Genomic DNA, 14249 nt, shown 5'->3' with positions numbered 1-14249 from the left:
GCTTTATGTAAATACATTTTCAGGAGACCTACAAATATGGCAGATGCCTAAATTACTACGTTAGTGCATTAATGATCCTATGTAACATGCTTGTGATATGTTTTGCAGATAACCATGCAGAACCAATGGAAATTGATGGTGATGTCGAAATTCCACCTAACAAAGCAACAGTCCTTCGCGGGCATGAATCAGAAGTTTTCATTTGTGCCTGGAATCCTGTCAGTGACCTCTTAGCATCTGGGTAAGCTAGATGTTGCTATCTCTGAATATCAAATATTGTTATTTTATTATTCTTTCACTGTCAAATCATGTCTCATCAATACAATGAGCATTTTCAATTTCTGAATGTTTTATGATTTCGGTGGATATAGGAAGTAGTCTTCACTTCAGATGGAAAGTGTAGCGGTACTTACCTTATCCGGGGGCCGGACGCGGTCCTCTCTTCAAGCCGCGCGCGGTCCTGCGGCTGCACGAGCCGCGCGCGGCTCGTCTGACTGTTCAGACAGGAAGGCGGGCAGTGACCGCGAGAAGCGGTCACGTGTCCCGTCTGCAGCTAAGAGCGCGCCGCGAATCTCGGGCGCGCTCTTAAAGAGACAGTGGGAGCCTAAATTGCAAAAAGGCTCCCATTGGCTCCTGTCATGCCAATCACCCCATACACTTACCTGTTGGGGGAGTGGAAGTGACAGGAGCCAATCACATTAGTTTGAAGGCTACTTATACTTACCCTTTTCCCTTAGTTCCTTGCCCTATCGTGGTTTCTGCTACAGTTCCCTTTAGTGCTTGTTGTGTTCAGTTGTGTTTCTCCGTATTTGACCTTGGCTTTGTATTCTGACTTCGTTTTCGCTTTATCCTATTCTGTACTGTTTGCCGGCTTGCTGATTCCTGTGTACCAGTCCCCGGCTAGTTTTCGTTTACGCTGTCTCTTTGTGCCCTTGACCTCGGATCGTTCCTGACTCTGTCTTATCCTATTACGTCGAGTCCGGCCACTCTAAGGTCCGGTAGACGTATCTCTCCTCTGTACTGTCTTCTGTTAGGCTGGATCCTGCGTGTAGGGGTATATACTCGTTACATTACGATAGGGCCATGGACCCCGCAGATTTAGCTCAACAGATGGCGACCCATGAGGCTAGATTTGTAGAGCAGGATCACCGTATGGATCAAATAGCTCAGGCTCTCCAGACGCTCTTAGCTAGAACCATTCCAGCAACCGCACCTAACCCTCCTGCACCCCTGCTTCCTGAAGTATCGACTATGCCTAACGCTACAGCACATTTAACGCCTCCTCCTAGGTATGGAGGGGATTCTAAGACATGCAGAGGGTTCATTAACCAAATAGAGTTTCATTTTGAAATGTATCCACGTTCATTTCCCACAGAGAGGTCTAAAGTTGGGTTATTTATGCACCAACTTACCGACAAAGCACTTGAATGGGCAAACCCTATTTGGGAGGCTAATGGACCTATGGTGCATAACTTTCACAGTTTCCTAACAGCTTTTCGCAGAACTTTTGATACTATGAAAAGGTCTAAGAATGCCGCTAGAGCATTAATGAGGGTTAAACAGGGTTCTAGGTCTGTGGCTGATTACGCTATACAGTTTCGTACCCTTGCCTCACAGGTCGATTGGACCAATAATGGGTTAACTACGGCCTTCATGGAAGGTTTATCAGACTCTATATTGGATGAGGTAGCAGCTAAGGAGCTTCCTATTGCCTTAGAGGACCTTATTGACTACCTCATCGATATAGATAATAGGATTCGTGACAGGATCTATACTAAGAACAGGAATAGACGTTTTGTTACACCTATTCAACCCAGAGTTAATATACCGGAGAGTGTTAAAGTATCTGAAGAGGAACCTATGCAATTAGGGGTTGCCAAACTCTCAGATACTGAGAAATTACATAGGAGAAGGGAGGGACTCTGCCTATATTGTGGTAAGAGAGACCATATGGTAAAGGAGTGTCCTCTGCTCCCGGAAAACTCTCGCACCTAAGACCTTATAGGGGACTGGCCTTGGGTGTGATTTCTAAGTCTCCTACATTGCCTCCTAACCGACTGCTTCTCCCTGTTTCTTTACATATGGGAGAGAGTTGTATAGTTGAAAACATAGACGCCCTGGTTGATTCTGGGGCAGCCGAGAACTTTATAGACTCTGGTTTTGTAAAGAGAAACAATATTCCCATCAGAGAGAAGGAGATACCCTTGGCCGTTGAGGCCATAGATGGTAGACCATTGATATCTCCTGTTGTTACTCACGAGACTACACCGCTACACATGTACACAGGGGTTCTACACTATGAAACCATTCGGTTCCAGGTCATCACCTCTCCCTCTTCACAGTTGGTGTTAGGGTATCCATGGTTACGTGCCCACAATCCCATTTTTGACTGGGAGACAGGGCAGATAAAATCATGGAGTGAAGCCTGCCATGAGTCATGTACTATTGAAGTCACGCCTGTGAATTCTATTAACGTTCCTACTGTTCCTCCTTTATCTACGACAATACCCTCTCAGTATTTAACTTTAAAGACTGTCTTTGATAAAAGAGAGGCTGACAAATTACCGCCTCACAGACCCTACGATTGTGCTATTGATTTGTTGCCTGGTACTATACCTCCTAAGGGCAGGGTGTACCCCCTATCGGTTCAAGAAAACCGTGTCATGGAGGAGTACATTAAAGAGTCATTAGACAAGGGATTTATTAGAAGATCCTCTTCTCCGGCTGGAGCGGGGTTCTTCTTTGTATCAAAGAAAGAAGGTGATTTAAGACCTTGCATTGATTATAGAGGTCTTAACAAGATCACCATCAAAAATGCTTACCCTATACCTCTAATAACAGAATTGTTTGACAGGCTCAAACATGCTACGGTATTCACCAAATTAGATCTTAGGGGAGCATACAATTTGATACGTATTAAAAAGGACCACGAATGGAAGACAGCCTTTAACACTCGGTCAGGTCATTATGAGTATACCGTCATGCCATTTGGGCTTTGCAATGCCCCAGCAGTGTTCCAAGAATTTATTAATGATGTCTTAAGGGACTTTATTCACTCATTTGTTATTGTGTACTTGGATGACATTTTAATATATTCTACTGACATTCACGCTCATCACAGACATGTTACTACAGTTCTGAAGACCCTTCTTGCTAATGGTCTTTATTGCAAATTAGAAAAATGTCTATTCGACCAGTCCGAGGTCCAGTTTCTAGGGTATTTGATTTCCGCCGAGGGTTTTCGGATGGATCCCCAGAAGCTCGCTGCAGTCATAGAATGGCCTCTGCCGCAAGGTCTGAAAGCCATCCAGCGTTTTCTGGGTTTCTCTAATTATTATAGACGTTTTATCAAAGGTTTTTCGTCTATAGTAGCGCCTATTACTCGTATGACTAAAAAGGATGGCAATACACGTGTCTGGTCTACTGAGGCACTTCAGGCTTTTGACTTTCTTAAAACTACGTTCGCCTCTGCCCCTATTTTACAGCATCCTGTCCCCTCATTGCCATATATACTTGAGGTTGATGCTTCCGATATAGGGGTAGGTGCTGTCTTATCCCAAAGAGAGTCTCCTGACAAGCCATTGCATCCTTGTGGCTTCTTTTCTAAACAAATGTCCAAGGCAGAGAGGAATTATGATGTGGGTAATCGCGAACTCCTTGCTATCATTTTAGCACTCAAAGAATGGAGACATTTGCTAGAAGGAACTAAGGATCCTATTCTCATATTTACAGATCATAAGAACCTATCCTACCTTAGCGAAGCTAAAAGATTGTCTTCAAGGCAGGCTAGGTGGTCACTGTTCTTGTCTCATTTTAATTATATAATCACCTATAGGCCAGGTGACCGGAACACCAAAGCGGACGCTCTGTCCAGACAATTCGAGACTATTGACAAACAGGAGATTGATGTCACTCCTGTCATTCCCCCAGACAGGATAATAGCAACTACTATATTGTCTATTTCCTCGTCCCTCTTGCAGGCCATACAAGCGAAACAAGGCATGGCACCCAGCGAGAGGCCTAATGATAAATTGTTCGTTGACATTCCCGAGAGACGGGATATTCTGTCACTTTATCACGATACTAAGACTGCTGGACATCCTGGTATTTCCAAAACAGTGTCAGCCGTTTCTCGGTATTTCTGGTGGGATACCTTACGTAAGGATGTTACTGACTATATAAGTGCTTGTACTACTTGTGCATGTATGAAAACTTCTCGTAGAGTTCCTTGTGGGCTGTTGCATCCGTTGCCCGTTCCCGAGAGACCTTGGTCTAATCTATCAATGGATTTTATTGTTGAATTACCCCCTTCGAATGGTAACACAGTCATCCTAATGATAGTAGATCGGTTTTCCAAAATGGCTCACTTTGTGTCTCTTCGCAAGTTGCCCACTTCCAAGGAATTGGCTCTTATCTTCGCTAGAGAAGTGTTTCGATTACATGGTATTCCCTTATCTATTGTATCCGATAGGGGTAGCCAATTTGTTTCCAGGTTCTGGAAAGCCTTTTGTTCGGAGATGGGTATTTCCCTCTCATTTTCTTCCGCTTACCATCCCCAGTCTAATGGAGCTGCTGAACGTGCCAACCAGTCTCTTGAGCAGTACCTCCGTTGTTTTGTGTCTCACCATCAGGACAATTGGTCTGACCTGCTTCCTTGGGCTGAATTTGCTCGGAATAATGCCACTCATGATTCTTCCGGCAAAAGCCCTTTTTACGTTGTCTATGGCCAGCATCCCGTTGTTCTTCCGGCTGCATTCTCCTCACAGGGCATGCCAGTTCTGGATGAGCATTTGGCTGGTTTGCGTAATACTTGGGAGCAGGTTCAGCGTTCTTTGGTGGACTCTGCTGCCCGCCAGAAGGCTCAGGCTGACAAGCATCGCAGAGCGGCTCCTTCCTATGTTGTGGGGGACAGGGTTTTGCTTTCCACACGGAATATTCGCCTCCGGGTGCCTTCTATGAAATTGGCTCCCCGCTTCATTGGTCCTTATCGCATTATACATAAGGTTAATCCCGTTTCTTATGCCTTGGGTCTGCCTAAGAATCTGCGTATACCCAATGTATTTCACACCTCTTTGTTGAAGCCTTACGTACGCAACCGCTATACCCGGCATACTCCCCCTCCCCCTCCTGTCTCTGTGGAGGGTCATGAGGAGTTCGAAGTATCTGCTGTTATTGACTCTCGTTTTCTTAGGGGTCGGCTTCAGTACTTGGTACATTGGAAGGGTTATGGGCCTGAGGAGCGCAGTTGGATTTCTGCGGATGCTGTTCATGCTCCCCGCCTTGTACGTTCTTTCCATTCGCGTTTTCCTGCCAGGCCTGGTCCTGCCCGCCCGGAGGGCGTGTCCTCATGGGGGGGTACTGTAGCGGTACTTACCTTATCCGGGGGCCGGACGCGGTCCTCTCTTCAAGCCGCGCGCGGTCCTGCGGCTGCACGAGCCGCGCGCGGCTCGTCTGACTGTTCAGACAGGAAGGCGGGCAGTGACCGCGAGAAGCGGTCACGTGTCCCGTCTGCAGCTAAGAGCGCGCCGCGAATCTCGGGCGCGCTCTTAAAGAGACAGTGGGAGCCTAAATTGCAAAAAGGCTCCCATTGGCTCCTGTCATGCCAATCACCCCATACACTTACCTGTTGGGGGAGTGGAAGTGACAGGAGCCAATCACATTAGTTTGAAGGCTACTTATACTTACCCTTTTCCCTTAGTTCCTTGCCCTATCGTGGTTTCTGCTACAGTTCCCTTTAGTGCTTGTTGTGTTCAGTTGTGTTTCTCCGTATTTGACCTTGGCTTTGTATTCTGACTTCGTTTTCGCTTTATCCTATTCTGTACTGTTTGCCGGCTTGCTGATTCCTGTGTACCAGTCCCCGGCTAGTTTTCGTTTACGCTGTCTCTTTGTGCCCTTGACCTCGGATCGTTCCTGACTCTGTCTTATCCTATTACGTCGAGTCCGGCCACTCTAAGGTCCGGTAGACGTATCTCTCCTCTGTACTGTCTTCTGTTAGGCTGGATCCTGCGTGTAGGGGTATATACTCGTTACATTACGATAGGGCCATGGACCCCGCAGATTTAGCTCAACAGATGGCGACCCATGAGGCTAGATTTGTAGAGCAGGATCACCGTATGGATCAAATAGCTCAGGCTCTCCAGACGCTCTTAGCTAGAACCATTCCAGCAACCGCACCTAACCCTCCTGCACCCCTGCTTCCTGAAGTATCGACTATGCCTAACGCTACAGCACATTTAACGCCTCCTCCTAGGTATGGAGGGGATTCTAAGACATGCAGAGGGTTCATTAACCAAATAGAGTTTCATTTTGAAATGTATCCACGTTCATTTCCCACAGAGAGGTCTAAAGTTGGGTTATTTATGCACCAACTTACCGACAAAGCACTTGAATGGGCAAACCCTATTTGGGAGGCTAATGGACCTATGGTGCATAACTTTCACAGTTTCCTAACAGCTTTTCGCAGAACTTTTGATACTATGAAAAGGTCTAAGAATGCCGCTAGAGCATTAATGAGGGTTAAACAGGGTTCTAGGTCTGTGGCTGATTACGCTATACAGTTTCGTACCCTTGCCTCACAGGTCGATTGGACCAATAATGGGTTAACTACGGCCTTCATGGAAGGTTTATCAGACTCTATATTGGATGAGGTAGCAGCTAAGGAGCTTCCTATTGCCTTAGAGGACCTTATTGACTACCTCATCGATATAGATAATAGGATTCGTGACAGGATCTATACTAAGAACAGGAATAGACGTTTTGTTACACCTATTCAACCCAGAGTTAATATACCGGAGAGTGTTAAAGTATCTGAAGAGGAACCTATGCAATTAGGGGTTGCCAAACTCTCAGATACTGAGAAATTACATAGGAGAAGGGAGGGACTCTGCCTATATTGTGGTAAGAGAGACCATATGGTAAAGGAGTGTCCTCTGCTCCCGGAAAACTCTCGCACCTAAGACCTTATAGGGGACTGGCCTTGGGTGTGATTTCTAAGTCTCCTACATTGCCTCCTAACCGACTGCTTCTCCCTGTTTCTTTACATATGGGAGAGAGTTGTATAGTTGAAAACATAGACGCCCTGGTTGATTCTGGGGCAGCCGAGAACTTTATAGACTCTGGTTTTGTAAAGAGAAACAATATTCCCATCAGAGAGAAGGAGATACCCTTGGCCGTTGAGGCCATAGATGGTAGACCATTGATATCTCCTGTTGTTACTCACGAGACTACACCGCTACACATGTACACAGGGGTTCTACACTATGAAACCATTCGGTTCCAGGTCATCACCTCTCCCTCTTCACAGTTGGTGTTAGGGTATCCATGGTTACGTGCCCACAATCCCATTTTTGACTGGGAGACAGGGCAGATAAAATCATGGAGTGAAGCCTGCCATGAGTCATGTACTATTGAAGTCACGCCTGTGAATTCTATTAACGTTCCTACTGTTCCTCCTTTATCTACGACAATACCCTCTCAGTATTTAACTTTAAAGACTGTCTTTGATAAAAGAGAGGCTGACAAATTACCGCCTCACAGACCCTACGATTGTGCTATTGATTTGTTGCCTGGTACTATACCTCCTAAGGGCAGGGTGTACCCCCTATCGGTTCAAGAAAACCGTGTCATGGAGGAGTACATTAAAGAGTCATTAGACAAGGGATTTATTAGAAGATCCTCTTCTCCGGCTGGAGCGGGGTTCTTCTTTGTATCAAAGAAAGAAGGTGATTTAAGACCTTGCATTGATTATAGAGGTCTTAACAAGATCACCATCAAAAATGCTTACCCTATACCTCTAATAACAGAATTGTTTGACAGGCTCAAACATGCTACGGTATTCACCAAATTAGATCTTAGGGGAGCATACAATTTGATACGTATTAAAAAGGACCACGAATGGAAGACAGCCTTTAACACTCGGTCAGGTCATTATGAGTATACCGTCATGCCATTTGGGCTTTGCAATGCCCCAGCAGTGTTCCAAGAATTTATTAATGATGTCTTAAGGGACTTTATTCACTCATTTGTTATTGTGTACTTGGATGACATTTTAATATATTCTACTGACATTCACGCTCATCACAGACATGTTACTACAGTTCTGAAGACCCTTCTTGCTAATGGTCTTTATTGCAAATTAGAAAAATGTCTATTCGACCAGTCCGAGGTCCAGTTTCTAGGGTATTTGATTTCCGCCGAGGGTTTTCGGATGGATCCCCAGAAGCTCGCTGCAGTCATAGAATGGCCTCTGCCGCAAGGTCTGAAAGCCATCCAGCGTTTTCTGGGTTTCTCTAATTATTATAGACGTTTTATCAAAGGTTTTTCGTCTATAGTAGCGCCTATTACTCGTATGACTAAAAAGGATGGCAATACACGTGTCTGGTCTACTGAGGCACTTCAGGCTTTTGACTTTCTTAAAACTACGTTCGCCTCTGCCCCTATTTTACAGCATCCTGTCCCCTCATTGCCATATATACTTGAGGTTGATGCTTCCGATATAGGGGTAGGTGCTGTCTTATCCCAAAGAGAGTCTCCTGACAAGCCATTGCATCCTTGTGGCTTCTTTTCTAAACAAATGTCCAAGGCAGAGAGGAATTATGATGTGGGTAATCGCGAACTCCTTGCTATCATTTTAGCACTCAAAGAATGGAGACATTTGCTAGAAGGAACTAAGGATCCTATTCTCATATTTACAGATCATAAGAACCTATCCTACCTTAGCGAAGCTAAAAGATTGTCTTCAAGGCAGGCTAGGTGGTCACTGTTCTTGTCTCATTTTAATTATATAATCACCTATAGGCCAGGTGACCGGAACACCAAAGCGGACGCTCTGTCCAGACAATTCGAGACTATTGACAAACAGGAGATTGATGTCACTCCTGTCATTCCCCCAGACAGGATAATAGCAACTACTATATTGTCTATTTCCTCGTCCCTCTTGCAGGCCATACAAGCGAAACAAGGCATGGCACCCAGCGAGAGGCCTAATGATAAATTGTTCGTTGACATTCCCGAGAGACGGGATATTCTGTCACTTTATCACGATACTAAGACTGCTGGACATCCTGGTATTTCCAAAACAGTGTCAGCCGTTTCTCGGTATTTCTGGTGGGATACCTTACGTAAGGATGTTACTGACTATATAAGTGCTTGTACTACTTGTGCATGTATGAAAACTTCTCGTAGAGTTCCTTGTGGGCTGTTGCATCCGTTGCCCGTTCCCGAGAGACCTTGGTCTAATCTATCAATGGATTTTATTGTTGAATTACCCCCTTCGAATGGTAACACAGTCATCCTAATGATAGTAGATCGGTTTTCCAAAATGGCTCACTTTGTGTCTCTTCGCAAGTTGCCCACTTCCAAGGAATTGGCTCTTATCTTCGCTAGAGAAGTGTTTCGATTACATGGTATTCCCTTATCTATTGTATCCGATAGGGGTAGCCAATTTGTTTCCAGGTTCTGGAAAGCCTTTTGTTCGGAGATGGGTATTTCCCTCTCATTTTCTTCCGCTTACCATCCCCAGTCTAATGGAGCTGCTGAACGTGCCAACCAGTCTCTTGAGCAGTACCTCCGTTGTTTTGTGTCTCACCATCAGGACAATTGGTCTGACCTGCTTCCTTGGGCTGAATTTGCTCGGAATAATGCCACTCATGATTCTTCCGGCAAAAGCCCTTTTTACGTCGTCTATGGCCAGCATCCCGTTGTTCTTCCGGCTGCATTCTCCTCACAGGGCATGCCAGTTCTGGATGAGCATTTGGCTGGTTTGCGTAATACTTGGGAGCAGGTTCAGCGTTCTTTGGTGGACTCTGCTGCCCGCCAGAAGGCTCAGGCTGACAAGCATCGCAGAGCGGCTCCTTCCTATGTTGTGGGGGACAGGGTTTTGCTTTCCACACGGAATATTCGCCTCCGGGTGCCTTCTATGAAATTGGCTCCCCGCTTCATTGGTCCTTATCGCATTATACATAAGGTTAATCCCGTTTCTTATGCCTTGGGTCTGCCTAAGAATCTGCGTATACCCAATGTATTTCACACCTCTTTGTTGAAGCCTTACGTACGCAACCGCTATACCCGGCATACTCCCCCTCCCCCTCCTGTCTCTGTGGAGGGTCATGAGGAGTTCGAAGTATCTGCTGTTATTGACTCTCGTTTTCTTAGGGGTCGGCTTCAGTACTTGGTACATTGGAAGGGTTATGGGCCTGAGGAGCGCAGTTGGATTTCTGCGGATGCTGTTCATGCTCCCCGCCTTGTACGTTCTTTCCATTCGCGTTTTCCTGCCAGGCCTGGTCCTGCCCGCCCGGAGGGCGTGTCCTCAGGGGGGGGTACTGTAGCGGTACTTACCTTATCCGGGGGCCGGACGCGGTCCTCTCTTCAAGCCGCGCGCGGTCCTGCAGCTGCACGAGCCGCGCGCGGCTCGTCTGACTGTTCAGACAGGAAGGCGGGCAGTGACCGCGAGAAGCGGTCACGTGTCCCGTCTGCAGCTAAGAGCGCGCCGCGAATCTCGGGCGCGCTCTTAAAGAGACAGTGGGAGCCTAAATTGCAAAAAGGCTCCCATTGGCTCCTGTCATGCCAATCACCCCATACACTTACCTGTTGGGGGAGTGGAAGTGACAGGAGCCAATCACATTAGTTTGAAGGCTACTTATACTTACCCTTTTCCCTTAGTTCCTTGCCCTATCGTGGTTTCTGCTACAGTTCCCTTTAGTGCTTGTTGTGTTCAGTTGTGTTTCTCCGTATTTGACCTTGGCTTTGTATTCTGACTTCGTTTTCGCTTTATCCTATTCTGTACTGTTTGCCGGCTTGCTGATTCCTGTGTACCAGTCCCCGGCTAGTTTTCGTTTACGCTGTCTCTTTGTGCCCTTGACCTCGGATCGTTCCTGACTCTGTCTTATCCTATTACGTCGAGTCCGGCCACTCTAAGGTCCGGTAGACGTATCTCTCCTCTGTACTGTCTTCTGTTAGGCTGGATCCTGCGTGTAGGGGTATATACTCGTTACAGAAAGGCATATATATTTTTTTATATCTAACTAAAAGTTTGGCTTTTAATTGTGCTTTTTTTTTATTTGTATTTGCATCAATGCATCTAATAAAAATATGAAATATGTAGCCTCTAATTTAAATATGGAATATCCCATAACCCTCTTTATGCTACTTGATGTCATACATGGAATCATGGGTAAAGGATTCCCAGCGTGCATATTCATGCGTGGTACCATAGAAAATAAAGTGCAGCCGACATTTATCAGGGTTTTTTTTTTTATTATTTACTTTCCCATGTTTTTCACCCTAGTAAACATTTTAATAGCGTTACTGGAGGAAAGAAAATACTAGCTGCTAATTTTAAAATTAATTTTAGAGTGTATATAGATCCAGTTAGTAGCTGTATAGAATTACCGAAATAACTAAAAGAGAATTTAAAAAGAATATTCTACTTATTAATTCCTTGTATTTCCGAAATATGCTGCTGCCATCACAAACCACAGCGCTTGTTTACATTTTGTTTTTGACTATTACATCATAGATACTTATCCTCGTGCATGCGTATTATTCTCTAGAAGTGGCCAACGCAGCATATTGATATTACCTATGCTTTATCTTGCATAAAGGGGCATTCGAAGCCCCAAAACAATTTTAGCTTAGTATAACACTATAGCATTAGGAATACAAACCCTAGCTCTACACGGGTCACGCCACTTTGCAATAAAAATAAAGTTTTACTGACCGTTTTCCAGTGTTGAGACTGCTTTGTCACAGAGAAGGCATAGCATCTTTCCCACTGGTCTAATCCAATGCTCCTCCTAGACGATCATGATGGACCTAATGTGCATGCTTGGCAAGTGCCGCGGGGGCTGCACAATCAATCTTCCTATAGGGGCTTTCCCGTCACATGACTTTTACCCCGTCAAAGCAGGGGAAGCGCCTCTAGTGGCTTTCATACTGAGAGCCACTAGAGTTAGATTTAACCCTGCAATGTAGACACTGCAGTTTGTAAAAGAAAACTGCAATATTTAGATTGCAGGGTTAAAAGGACAGTGACTCTGCATACGGAACATTTCATTGAGATACAGTTGTCTGGGTAACTATAGGATTCCTTTAATGAAGCATTTTTCATGTGTAGATTATGCCCCTACAGTCTCACTGCACAATTCTCTGCCATTTAGGAGCTAAATCACTGTTTCCATTCATGTAGCCACACCTCCCCTGACTGTGACTCACACAGCCTCCCTACACACTTCTGATAAAGAGGTCTACTTTTTTAACCTCCCTTACTGCACAGTGTTTTTACATTACAATTTATCTCCTGCTCTATCAATTGCAGGCTAAGGCCTAAAACAAGCACCTGTGTTCGAGTAAGAGCAAGTAAAAAAAAAAAAAAAAAAACTAAAGTAAACACACTTTGCTATAAAATAAAAACTTTTTTTTTTCATGGAGGCTGTGTGTCACAGCCAGGGGAGGTGTGGCTAGGGCTGCCTAAACAAAGTGATTTAACTCCTAAATGACAGAGACATGGCAGACGCGTTATCTCTAAAACTACTTCATTAAGCTAAACTTGTTTTAGTGTATATGGTATGCTTTTAAGAACTTATTTTACAAAGGGCTCGAATCTTAGTGTTGTTTATGAAGATATAACAAATGCATACCATCCATGTGTCCCTTTTTAGGAGGGGAAGTTCCTATTTTGGGCTCAAATCCATCTGTTGCCTTTTCTATCCCAATGTTTCTCTTTTCTAGGAGCACCATATATTTGGTAGGCAAGTGTATACCAGAACTCCTCAGCAATAATGCTAAAGCAATGTGTCTTTAAACTACAATAAATGTGTTTAGAAAGAATTCTGTGTAAATAAGACACTTTTTTGTTTTTCTAAATTACATTTTATTTGCCAAACTTTTCACAAGTAAAATTTTTCGGAACAACCTGCCCCTGGCCACCCCACAAATCACACCTTTAAAATGAATGTGTTCCTTTTGTTCCATTTGAAATGATGGGATGTTTTTAAATGTTTAACATCATATTATGGTTCAAGACACCCATTTTACTTCTCATTTATCTTTGGTGTCTGGTATCAAGCAATGACTGATAGGTCAAACGTTCCTCTGCAAACCTCCCATACATCATGTATTTATAATTGAAAAATATGTTTTGTTGCTTTTTCTCATTTAAAGGTCAGGAGACTCCACAGCAAGAATTTGGAATCTAAATGAAAACAACTGTAGTAATTCTACTCAGCTAGTTCTAAGGCATTGTATACGAGAAGGAGGACAAGATGTACCAAGCAACAAAGATGTGACTTCTTTGGACTGGAATGTAAGTTATTTTATGTCAGTAATACATTAAGCGGTAGCCACTCATGATGTTTTATTTTTGATGACTCCGTTTCAAAAAAACGAAATACTGCCCTTTAGTCAACTTTAAAGATGACTTAAAAGCTATAATAAACTGTCCTGTCTCTGTACTGTATTGATTGTTTTATGAAGTAGATTTACTTTTTATTCTTTGGAAGTCTATTAAGAAAGGGAAAGAGACTAAAATAATTTGCGTAGCGTTTTCACATTGTCAAATAAGCTGTATATGAATAATGCATAAATTACATAAATAATTAACATGTATGCAAAGTCTACAATAAAAGGTTTTCCAGATTGAGGAGTGCACTTTACTATTATACAAAGTGTTCTAGTTAAGTAAAAACAATAACATAACTCTTATTCTATTAAATGGATTAGGGATAGACTGGCTTTATTTTAATGGCACTACATAGGTCAGTAGTGGCAAACCTATAGGACATATGCCACAGCTTGTTTGATTGCCACATTGCCTCACCTGCATTCTGCCTACATATAACCTCTGCTCCTCCTTGTGGGACAGGTGGCTGCAATCTATACATTTTTCTATATTGTAGCCACTGCTCCACCTTCTGAATTACATACCAATATAACTTCGTCTATCTTCCGTATGGAACTTGACTATCTACAAGGATGGTAGTTAAATACAATCAGCACTAGAGGTTTGGATGGGGGTAGCTGACAAGGAGAGAAAGCAAGCAATGGGATGATTGAAACGTGGAGAGGAGGGGAAATGAAGCAAGTGGCAGTGGGGAGATGCACGTTATTAAAAATGGACAGTGGGTAGATCAGGGAACAGCATGCCTTCTGGGTATCTCATACAGGCTACAATAGAGAAATATAAAGATATCGAGAAAGAAGAGGATGCAGGGAGGCATTAGGGAGATCAAGCAGGTGACAATGGGGAAACACGG

General features: G+C 44.1%; 1 protein-coding gene across 3 annotated transcripts in view; it reads left to right on the top strand.

Moving 5' to 3' along the window:
• TBL1X (transducin beta like 1 X-linked) overlaps nucleotides 1–14249 on the top strand; it is a 332695-nt gene that overhangs the window by 284266 nt on the left and 34180 nt on the right. For all 3 annotated transcript variants that reach the window (XM_063450157.1, XM_063450158.1, XM_063450156.1), the window contains exons 6-7: nucleotides 109–241; nucleotides 13159–13300. In XM_063450157.1, the coding sequence (XP_063306227.1) occupies nucleotides 109–241; nucleotides 13159–13300 (275 nt within the window). The remainder of the gene's footprint in view (nucleotides 1–108; nucleotides 242–13158; nucleotides 13301–14249) is intronic.

The sequence above is a fragment of the Pelobates fuscus genome, chromosome 1, assembly GCF_036172605.1.
Source record: "Pelobates fuscus isolate aPelFus1 chromosome 1, aPelFus1.pri, whole genome shotgun sequence".
In the NCBI taxonomy this organism is placed as follows: domain Eukaryota; kingdom Metazoa; phylum Chordata; class Amphibia; order Anura; family Pelobatidae; genus Pelobates; species Pelobates fuscus.
The sequence above is the reverse complement of the archived record's forward strand: the minus strand, read 5'-3'. Positions and strand labels throughout refer to the sequence as shown.